Here is a 12,084-nt window from a genome sequence, read left to right on the forward strand (position 1 = left end):
ACTGGCTTTATCTGAACTGATGTAATTTGCCTATCTTACTGCTTCTTGTAAAGCTAAATGTCTCACTGTTAACCTTTGTGAATACTGTACAGTAAAAACAAACATGCTCTCCAACCAACTAATAAAGACCCAAAGGGAGTAAACTCTCTTCATTTGCAGGTGACAGTACCAACAAAAAAGCAGTGCTACTGTAGAAATATCCTCATATTCTTTTATAGCATCTGAGAATAAGTCAAAATCTAGGTCCCAGGAATCTTACCAACAGCAATGATGTTTCCGGCTTCAATGGATAATGTTGAACTTGTTGGTCTTTGAGTGTCTTACATGATGAAATTGTCTATCCATCTCTCAGCAACTCTTGACTATGATGAAGGCAGTGCTTGCACATTATAGAAACTACTTGCTCTGAACACTGATAAATACTGAAACTGCATATATTACTGACTAGTGGAAAACATAGTTTGAACTTGAACAAGACAGCAAGCACTTCTCTATACATCTCAGAAGCGAGTGGCATCTACAATGTCTCCTTTCAGTTTTAGGTTTCTTGGCCTATGTGAGCTTCTCAAAGTTCGTGTCTTATTTCCCCACAATCTGTATCAGCATTGCTTATTGTTGACAGAGCACACAGACTAGTGAAATATAAATTGTTGTATTTCAGATAACAAGAAGAAGACCAACTTTAATGATTCACTAATAGCAAGAAATAAAATGACAGAACTTATTGTAGTTTTCCATAAAATGCAACTAAATACAAAAAATATCAACAGCCATGCAAAATTAATATTGAGCCACACAGACCAGAATGAAAGCGGGTTAAACGAGAACTATAGGTCAGTCGATACCACCATCTCTGTTTAAGAAGAAAGTGTGCCATTGCCGTAGTACAGAACTTATTATTGTTTATATTTTCGAGGTCTGCCACATATAATAAGGGCTTGTTTTATTTTAGCTGGGTGAGGTGACACACTGAAGAATAGTAATGGCACTCCATCTCCAAAATTACAGTTTTTAGCAAAAAAATATTGCAGTTGTTGGTCAATATAAGCATTCATGGACCCTTTATTTTCTGCCTAAGAGGCAAATAAAAGAAACTTGTTGACCACAAATATTAGAGACAGCTCACCGTCGGTTTGAGATAAGTATGGTATGTTACTTTCCCGAGGATCATCAGCACCATATATTATACACTGATCAGCGAGATCATCATGACCACCTATCTAATTGCCAGTATGTCTGCCTATGGCGTGGATAACTGTGGTGATGCATGACGGCATGGAAGCAATGGGGCCTTGGTAGGTCACTGGAAGAAGTTGTCACCACATCTGCACACACAAGTCACCTAATTTCCATAAATTCCAGGGAGGGGTCAACGAGCTCTGCCACGTTCAGTCACACCCCACATGTGTTCAGTTGGGTTCAGATCTGTCGAGTTGGGGGCCAGCACATCAATTGAAACTCGTCACTGTGTTCCTCAAACCACTCCATCACGCTCCTGGCCTTGTGACAGGGTGCATTGTCTTGTTGAAAAATGCCACTGCTGTTGGGAAACAAGATCACCGTGAAGGGGTGTATATCGTCTGCAACCAGTCTACAGTATTCCTTGGGCATCATGGTGCCTTGCACGAGCTTCACTGGACCCATGGCTGTCCATGTGACTTTTCCCCAGAGCATAATGCAGATGCTGCCAGCTTGTCTCTGTCCTACAGCAGGTGTCAAGGAGGTGTTCCCCTGGAAGACGACGGATTTGTGCCCTCCCAATCAGATCATCAGACCGTTCAATGCACTGCCGCTTTGTCAACATCCAGTGCCAATGGCCCAAGTGCCCATTTCAGTAATAGTTGCTAGAGCTGTGGTGTTAACATTGGCACACGTATGGCTTGTTGGCTGTGGAGCCCCATTGTTATGAGTGTTCAGTGTACTGTGTGTTCAGACACAATCCTACTCTGCCCAGCATTACAGTCTAACATTTGTTACACCGCAGTTTGCCACCTGTCCTATTTTACCACTCTGTTCTGCCCATGAAATCTGATATCTGTAATGAGGGGTGGCCACCCAACCTCAGAAAGCCTGGATACTGTTTCACCACAGCACTCCTTGAACACACGCATTCCTTGAACAGGTGCATTTCCAAAATGTTCATGCCAAGTCTCTGTGCTATCACAATCTCACCTCAGTCAGACTCCGATAGATCTCACACCTTCCCCATTCTACACATGGACAGCATGCTCACTGATACTTCATGCACCATGCGTGTGTTTGACCAGCAGTCATTCCTCAACAGGTGGTGATGATTTTGTCTGGACACATTTATATTAATAGTAGGTCAGTGGTTATGATGTTTTCACTAATCAGTGTAACTGTGTGAAACAAGTTATTTAACATGTGGATTAACACAATTTTTGTGTATGGATATAGACATTTATTAACAAATGGGTATATACAATAGTGAAAAATATTTTAGTTAAACTACAGCACCAGCTTATTTTTTATAGCATATGTACAACAAGTTTCTAAATTTTTAAAGCTTGACAAAAAGCAATGTTTACTTTAGAACCAATCATTTTCCATGAGCAAATGGGTAGTAGAAAATTATAGTGGGTGCAGAGAAAAAGAAAAAAATGTCGTACCTTTGTCTTTAGTCTAAGCCTATTTGCATGAGGAGTACTACAGACATTACTCTTCCTTTCAAACTAAAAGAGACTGCACAGGAATTCAGCCTCTTATTTTCAAGATATAAAGATAAAAAATGCCTCTATGCTGGTCCTGAGATAGGTTTCTCAGTTTACCTAAACCATTTGAAAAGAATGCGCGAGAATTGTTCCTGAAACAGCCCACTTGCTATCTCCCAACTTTTTTATGTAGGGCTTATCTCCATTTCAAATAGTCTCATTGTTGACTAAATAAGAACACCCTAAATCCATATTTTTAATTTTTTTAATTGGATTTGACATTGAGAACAATAGTTGTTATATAATGAAGGGCTCAAGTCATAATAAGTACCATCATACAGCTAAAACATTGCAAGGATTCCAGCTTAAAAAAGCTTTTTATAAGTACACTATCCATCGACTGACAGAATGAATAAAGCAATACAGCACAATGGTTAGGTTCAATGCCCTAACTGTTGCACTCGTTGAAGGCCCATTGGTACCAGCTAAAATAAAACAAGCCCTTATTTGTGGCAGACCTCGAAAATATAAAAAATAATAAGTTCTGTACTACAGCAAAAAATCACGGGTGTACTGATATGTGGCATTTTGTTTTGAACAGCAATGGCACACTTTCTTCTTAAACAGAGATGGTGGTATCGACTGACCTATAGTTTAGCGGAAGGTCAGGATTGGGTTAGATTAGAAGGTGGTAGATTGCACCCGAGTTTAATGCAAGGTCAAGGTTGGGTTAAATTAGATGGTGATGTTTTTATGATAATAAGACAGCCAAGGCTCCTATTCTTGCCTTGATGGGCTGATTGTGACCAACTGATAGCCATGTCATCCTCTGTCAATGGTGTCATTGGATGCAATATGATGGGGCCTGAGGTCAGCACAGTGCTTTTCTGGTCATTGTTGGCTTTCTTGACCTATGAGATGCTACTGCTGACTCTAGTAGCTCCTCAACTTGCATCACGAGGCTGAGTGCAGCCCTTCACAGTCATCCCACCAAGGAAAAATTTCTGGCAGGAATTTAATACGGGACCTTCACATAACAGCCAGACACAGTGGCCACTGAGTCTCAGAATTGAATGTCTATAAGTTGGTGAAGAATCCATCAAATGTTCTTGACAGTAATCTATTTTTAATACATTGTACATTCAGTAGTTATGTTTATGTCCCCGCCCAAAACCCCCATAACCTGAAGATATTCTGAAACTGCAATTAAAATAAAAGTGATCACATGATACATAGTGCTGACATGTAGCTGCCCTGTTGCTAGCATCACACATTAAAGCTAGTGGGCTGTATTAGTTCTTCACTTCATCCTCCACTGAACACAAAGCTGCCAACCTATTGCTACCGGTCACTGAATCTTTCTTATACCCAGGCCAATCATCCTTGCCATGCACATAAGAGTAACTTATCAATAATAGTGATGGTCTGCATCAGTAAATGTCCTTCAGATGATCTACTTTGGTTGGCCCAACAAAGCCTGATGCAGCATTTACATGGCTAAATGTAGTGCCTGACTTTCCTCAGCCAGCATTGATTTCTGTGGAGAACACTTGTGCACATGGTCTCTTTTGTATCAAAACAAAAGTGAATTTTCATTGTGGTGGTAGCAGTGACAGGTGCACCTAATTAGTGAAGTGAGATACATACTGGTTATTGAAAGAAAACGAGTTTTGTCATCTAACATTACTGAAAGAAGTGGACAATGAAAATTTTCACAATTATCTGGGAATGGGCTATGATAGTTTCATTACATTTCTAGTTTCTTTGGCTCCATTGATTGCCAAGCAGAACAGTGTCATGAGATAAACAGTTGGTACTGATGAAAGAGTGGTTACCAGTGGAAAGGACAGCGCAGATCTAAATGCAGCACTGCAATTTCTCTTCAGATACGTCCAGAAACAACCCCCAAACACTGCCCACAATATTATTATCCAATGTGCATTTCATTTCCTTTTCTTACCTTTCTCTCTTAAGCAGTCCTTATGTTCTCTAATTTATCTGTTATTATTACTGTGTTAGAATCAGCTTTAGCAGCATTTTCTTCAGTTTTGCTGCTAATTTGTTAAGCGCTATTTTCTGTCCATCCTTGTTGCAATACTGCTTGTTTGGTTGGTACTACAAACATGACATCTTTATAGGGTTCCAAGAATTCTGTTATTGTTTTGATCTGCAAATGACATACATCACTGTTAGGAGGTCAGTTATGAAATTCAGTCCTGAAAGTTCACAGCACGAATGGTGAGTTGTGCGATTCGACTGCGCTACAGAGGTCTGGTTGTCTAATGGATGTCTGGCATACCCATTTCACAAGACCTGACAAGTTTTTCATTGGATGACAAGCCTACATGTGATATGTCACTACACATGACCTGACCAAACTAGATCATTTTCAGCATCCTTGACTTTTGAGACATTTTTGCAAAGATGGTATGTTAGACACATTTAAAATGCAACAGAATTGTAATAGCATTTGGCTGACACTGAAAAAGCTTTTTTCCATAATACTTCATTCATGCTATTGCATCCATGTCAATGTGTGTGTGTGTGTGTGTGTGTGTGTGTGTGTGTGTGTGTGTGTGTGTGCGCGCGCAGGCGCCCGCGCGCAACATTACATAACAATTTAAGTAAACTGAAGGTGGAGGGGGTTGATGGTGAGAAAGGAGAGAAACTCATGATTCCAGCTGGATTGGGACTTTATGTGGAGGCAGCAGCACCAAGCAAAAAAAATGCACTGGACCGTGATTTCAAACCCAAGATCTCCTGCTTACTAGGTAGCTGCGTTACCCACTATGTCATCCAGACATGCTGGATATTGCAATTCCGCTGCCTATATCAGTATGCCCTCGGCCAACACACATTCCCAGCTATTGCTACCTATCTGTAGACCCTGTTCATGTCTGCCAGGCTCACTACTCTGAGATACCTGAAGGAGGTCAGACAAGATTGTGCATTCGCACTGAAGGTGGGGGATTCATAGCCCATCGAGGCAACTCAGTGGTATGAGTGTGTGATGTTTATTCTTTTGGACATATTGCTACTGACTCTGATTAAGTCCCAATGCAGCTGACATCATGAATTCCTTTCATTACTCCCCCACCTCCATCTTCAGTTTACATAATAAATATCACAATTGTGGAGTCTGGTCCAAAAGGACACACACCGCGCATTCGTGTAATTGAGTTGCCTCGATGTGCTGTGAATCCACCAGCTTCAGTGTGAATGCAGAATCACATTCGATCTCCTGTGGGAATTTGAGTGAGTGTAGAGGCTAGACAGGAACCATGAATAGGTGGAGCTAGATGGGAATGTGGGTCAGCCGAGGGGCACATCGAGATAGCCTGTGATAACCACTGTGCCACCAGACACAGTGTCTAACACAACAGCCTATTAAGCAGGAGATTTGGTTTTGAATCCCAGACTAGCACACATTTTCAATCGTTGCCACTGAATCCACATAAAATCCCGAAGCAGCTCACATCATGTGTTCCATTCTGTTCCCTTTTCCTTTCCTCTCTATCTTCAATTCACATAATATGTGTCATAGCTGCGAATATCATGTGGTGTCTGTTCTTTGGACTTGTCCAAAAGAACAGACCCCACACATTCATTCATATAATCTCACAACACATTATCATTCACTGCAGTCTCTCTCTCTCATTTCTTACAGATCATCTACATGCCATTTGCAATAAATTTTTCAGAAATCATTTTACACAATCATATAGAAAGAAGCATTCCACAGGAAATAAGGAAATAACTATGAGAATTTTTAAGCAACAGATGAATCTCTGCTGTATGCAATGCAACTTCATCACATGATTTAAAATTACTCTGACATTCTTCTATGTATACTGCTTGGCAGAGCCTCCTTTATTATGTCATCCCCACATGCCTTCCTTTCTGGTAGCTGCAAGCTGTTGTTTACTGCAGTATGGGTCTTGCAACTTTGGTTTTGTCCAACGGTGCAAACTGAACATAAGGCAGAGCTTTCACTGCATAATACTGTCTACATTTCCCAAAATTTAAGACATTACACAAGGCAATAATCAGATATATTTTGATTCTCCTTGTAACTAAACGTGTTCCTCTTCCAATTTTAATAGAATTCTGATTTATTTCATATTTGTTTTATAAACTTATTTTCATTGCTACAGGTGCAACAGCGCAGAGCATGCCAAATGCTCAAGAGAAATCATCTTGAGCGCCAAAACAAGGCTCGTGAAAATAATTCCAGGAAGAAAGTACTGCGACGCTCCGACTATATGCAACATCACTCAGGGGCAAATAACAATAGAAAGTGCTAGCTTTAGCTCACTTATTCAATGATCTCACACTCAGTAAATGAAAAAAAAATTTTACTGGGTGACAAAATATTGTAAATTTAAAAATACCACAAAAAAGTGTTCACTCTGATGTCCACACATCTGCCTGCAATTACAAATGAACATTTGCAATTTATATATGCTAACTGAAGAGTTTCTTGTTAAATGTGGCACATTAGAATAAGTGAAATAATTTTTATTATGATATATTGCCTGCACAATGATATGGTGCAGAACTAAGTAATAATATAACTAGCAGCTATTGTTTTCTTCATTATTGTGATAAAAAAATCTAAATGGAAATAATAAGCAGGGCCTTCTACTTATGAAACTGCACGTAGATGTTATACAGTGATGTCTCAAATACCAAAACATATGTACACACCTGCAAGTACATATATTTACAACAACAACAAAAAAAAACTTATTAAAAGTGAGACATCCTTGTTTGTGTTACTAATCAGGATTTTTTGGTTGAAGTGTTAGAGAACATGTGATCCTTAAAATGGAGGCCTTTTATACTAATATTTACAATTATTTTGTAGAAATGTTGTGTTTATTTTTCAACTTTCTTCACTGTTATTTGCGATGGAGTCCATTAACCACTTTCATGGCGAACAGTGTTTGTCCTTTTTTCTGCATATGGATGTTAAATAGCAATTACATATCTCAGGAAAGTAAAGTTCTACGCAATATGTAACTATTTTACTATTTCAGGAAGCATATTACATCTCAAATAATGAAAACTGCTGCAATACTCTGGCATGGATGCAGATATTCTTATCTTTAAAATTGTATAGCTCTTCACATACACTTTGTATTTGGTTAAGAGAGATTCAAAATAACAAAAAGGATTTCTCAGTTCAACCGCTTACAATAGTCAGTGTGAAGTTCCCATCATTCTTGTTTTAACACAATTATACTGCCTTTTAAACAGTTATACATTTTAATACCACTTAAATTATAAGTGGCTTTTATTTATGATAATTGTGTATGTATTGTGATATTTATACTCAAATTGTATATACTCTAAACAAGCATAGGAAGTAACTAGCTTTATGATGCCTGTATGTGTGTAAGCTGAAGTAGTACATTATTCCATATCTTACAACTCTAAAAGAAATAGTGAGCTTTTTATATGCAGTTTCTTGCATACTTCAACTATTTTTTTTTTCACTACTGATGCACTTTTATGTGAGAGAGGTGGTATTACTAAAGCACAACAAGTTATAACCTCCATGTGCACTGTGGTTCCTAATCCAATTTATCTTGGCATTAATCAGTGCACATTCAGACCCTAGAACTTCTTTTTAATGTGACACACCCTCTGCCATTTAATCTTGTCACTACACATTTTGTTGCTAGTTCTGAAAGTTGTCACCTGGGACAATATGATTCAATAACTTTAGCCTTTTGGGTATGATCTGTCTTCTTTATTTAACACTATAAATGAAATGTACCCTCTGTTGATAATACAATGTATCTAATGTCCATTATTCTTCTCAGAACTCATATACATAAAGAGTAAGTAACCTCTTATTGCAGATGACAGCAGTAAATGCAAACCAAACTGTCCAAAGACTATACATTTATGCAACAGCTGTCCTTATTTGGTAATTTTTAAGGGAAAATACAAAGTAAAAATCAAAGCCAAGGAATTCAGGTAAATACTGCATGAGTATGTTTCCAGGTGTTCTGCCTAGTAGTAATTTCTGTTTTACTCACAATATTTTCACAACTAACCCAGCCGTCATCTCCAGGTGCATAACAGCAAAACTAGCAGCACATGGAGAAGATGGCTGGATCACCTGTAGAAATATTGTGAGTAAAATGTAAGCAATGTGGCAGAGTCCCCAGACTCATATGATTAATCAGTCATACTGTGAAAGCTGAGAGAAATCGCACGATCATGCACTATTTACCTGAATTTCTGCCGAGTTGCTGTTTCCATTTTACACCCAATATTTCGACAACTGACCCAGCCATCTTCTTTGGATGCATAGCAGCAAACCTTGCAGCACCCAAAGACGATGACTAGGTCGGTTGTAGAAATATTGTGCGTAAAATGGAAACAACAACTCGGCAGAACCCCTAGAAGCACATTATTAGTCAATCATGCCAAGAAAACCTGTGAGATCAAATAGCACACGTTTTCTGATGTGATTACAACAGATGACACCTTTATCAGTCCAATACAAAAACTGAAATGTGTGCCTTCCTTGACTTGTATTGTGCTTTGAGATGAACAACTTGTAATTATGTCTTAGGTGTTCTTTGACAACCTCTTCACAAAACATTGCTTTACTGTCAAAGTGCTACTTCATTATGATGCCAATATAATACCTTGCAGCTGTAACACAAATCCTGAATACCGGTACACGTTTGAGGACTCTATTCTTCACACAACCAGTTAGAAAAAACTTTATCAACAATTCTCTTACAGTATGTGCTAAAGAGTGGCTTTTGATCAGTCAGTTATGCAGCATTCTGTACATAATTTTTTTTTAAAAAAAGAAGCAGCATAAATTCAGATGAAATAACAGAAGGAAGACAAAACTGATTCAAGTTATATTTTTTAGGACTAGAGAGAAATTTCTGATATGTATGTATGTATGTATTTATTTATTTATTTTGGTTACTAAATAATAACACTAAAGTACAAGTTTTGTCTCCTGATTAGACTTCAAAATGTTGCATGTATGCTATTAAATTTCTGAATTATAGCCTTCAAGAAAACAAAAGTGAATAACCATGTATCTTGTGTTAAAACAGGCTGGTAGTTAGGTAGCAATAAAGGAGTGAATAATAACAACTCGAGGAAATGTCAGAAAGTAATTTTTGACACAGACAGGATATAGTTGGTGTATTTGTCTACAATATGACTGAATTTATACTTGTTTGTATGTATGTGTGTGTATGAACAGAGATGTTGACTTAGAAGAGTAATAATGCGTGTTTTCTTTGTGGAAGTGTGCAAATTCAAGAGTGCTAGTTAGACAGGGTTGTTTTGAAGAGTGAATTGGAAAATGTGAATGGATAGTATGGTTATATTTATTCTATTGAGACTTTTGATGTATAATCTGCTTCATACAGCAATATGAAATTGCTGTATATTTAGATTATTTTATTTTGAAATGAGGAATTTAAACGATTATCTCATGTTCTCTCAAAAATAAAACTCCATCTGCAGCAGATGATATTTATAAAAAATTAATATTTGATTATTAATGACAGTACACTATTTCAATTTTGAAATACACGCAAGCCAAAAAAAGTTTAATAAATATGTTAAAATAATTAAAAGTTTTTTTTTTTAAATACTTCCTTGTTTCCTATTCCAAACTATTTTTAGCCTCTGAAGACTACTTTTACTCTTCTTGCAAGTGAAAAGGGATACCTCAAGACACTTCTACATTTCTTTGCCAACTTCAGTACTGTTCGGAACATCAAAATCAATTAAGTCTTCAGTTAGTAGTACTGGCAATGTGTGGCGTGTTCAGATTCTCTAAATAGTAAAGGAAGTACGAGGATACAGTGAAGAGTTTTTTGGTCAAGACTAGACTTTTTCTATCTAGAGCCCTTTTAGCTCAATGCCCTTCGTCCAAGCACTGTTATGAGAACACCAATTAACACAATTCTTCAGGGCAAGAGGACACTTAGCTGTGGGCCTATTATGCAACATGTACCAACATAACAAAAAAAATTTCATGAAAATGAGTGTCAGGCTGACAATCTCTATCCTTGCACTCAAAATATCAGCAGACCTCAATCCAGTTTCTATACTCCTACAATTTTGTTTTGAAAATAATTACCGGGTCTGCTACAACCTCTGGGAAAAGACTATTCCCAACTATTCATTGAATTGAGCCTTCCAAACTGTACTCTCACGCACTTCACACACTTCACATGCGATACCTAGACTGGAAGTATCTCGATGGTACCAGCCACTACTGACCTTCCTACTGGTTTGTTTCAACATACTTAGATCTCATAAAAGGAGTCATAGAATTTTAAATAAAATATGAGGGTGATGCAGTCATGCGAAAACCAAAACTTTGCTTTCCACAAAAACAATATTGTTTATTTCAAATTTTTGATACTACCAAACACCACTCCTTTTACCAAAGCTTTCTGTAGTGTACAATTAGCTCTAAAGATAATACGAGATCACTACCAAAGAGCAAAAACTGCCCGACTTAAAAACACACTTGTCTAAAGTGGACTTGCTAGGAATAATTATCTTTTTCTCCATGGCCTGCACAATCCCTACTCGTTGTTTTTGAATTTTTTTTTATTTTGGACCTCAGTGAGAACGATACGGATATGCTTTCCATTTCAAAACAATTCTTTTGAGCAAAACACTTCAGCTTCCTGGTTATATTGCAGTTATAGTACTGGAATACAGTGAAGTAAATTACTTCAAAATGTTCGTAGAAAAGCGAGAGAGCAATGGTAAATGAACCTTGCTCATTTCTGTTAGTTAAATTTATAAATCCTTATTTAGTTGTTGAGGTTACTCCCACCAAATTTTCATTCATAGTCTACAAACACATTTTTCTTGATATTAACTGAATTTTTAAGCAGTGTTTCGAAAAACATCATGGTACTTAAAAGAATTTGAAACAATTTTACTTCTTATTCTTCACGATGAGCAACACTCAATTTTCACATGTGTAATGTTTATCAAACAACATGGTATTTATAACAAAGAAATATGACCTGCACTTTCTGCTGTCCAGTGCTGTGCAAATGTTTCAATGTTGCACAGTTTGTTCAGAGAAAAAGAGAAAATTAAAAGTCCTCCTTTTGCTGAACAGATGTGTATTACATTTCGTTAATACAAATCAATATACAGTATAGATGTAAATCTGAAGGAAATTAGTGCTCACAGAAATTTGAAAGCAGTTTAACACCTTGTCATGCATTTTACTGTCAGGGACTAAGTTGATATCTTCACAGATGGGGGAAAAGGAGAGAGAGTCACAAATTCCTGCTGAGAAAAGTTCTGAAATATTCCATCAGGTATTTTCCTGAAAAAGAATTTGGGCCTAGATCTTTCACTGAAGACATTTGCTATCCTTAGCAGTGGA

General features: G+C 37.5%; 1 protein-coding gene across 3 annotated transcripts in view; it reads left to right on the plus strand.

The window, feature by feature from the left end:
* The window catches only part of LOC126268221 (tumor protein p53-inducible nuclear protein 2), a 68,567-nt gene extending 58,853 nt beyond the window's left edge, over positions 1 to 9,714 (plus strand). For all 3 annotated transcript variants that reach the window (XM_049973849.1, XM_049973850.1, XM_049973851.1), the window contains exon 4: positions 6,827 to 9,714. In XM_049973849.1, the coding sequence (XP_049829806.1) occupies positions 6,827 to 6,976 (150 nt within the window). In that variant the 3' untranslated portion in view covers positions 6,977 to 9,714. The remainder of the gene's footprint in view (positions 1 to 6,826) is intronic.
* The last annotated feature ends 2,370 nt before the right edge of the window (positions 9,715 to 12,084 follow it).

This window comes from Schistocerca gregaria, chromosome 4, assembly GCF_023897955.1.
Source record: "Schistocerca gregaria isolate iqSchGreg1 chromosome 4, iqSchGreg1.2, whole genome shotgun sequence".
Taxonomy (NCBI): domain Eukaryota; kingdom Metazoa; phylum Arthropoda; class Insecta; order Orthoptera; family Acrididae; genus Schistocerca; species Schistocerca gregaria.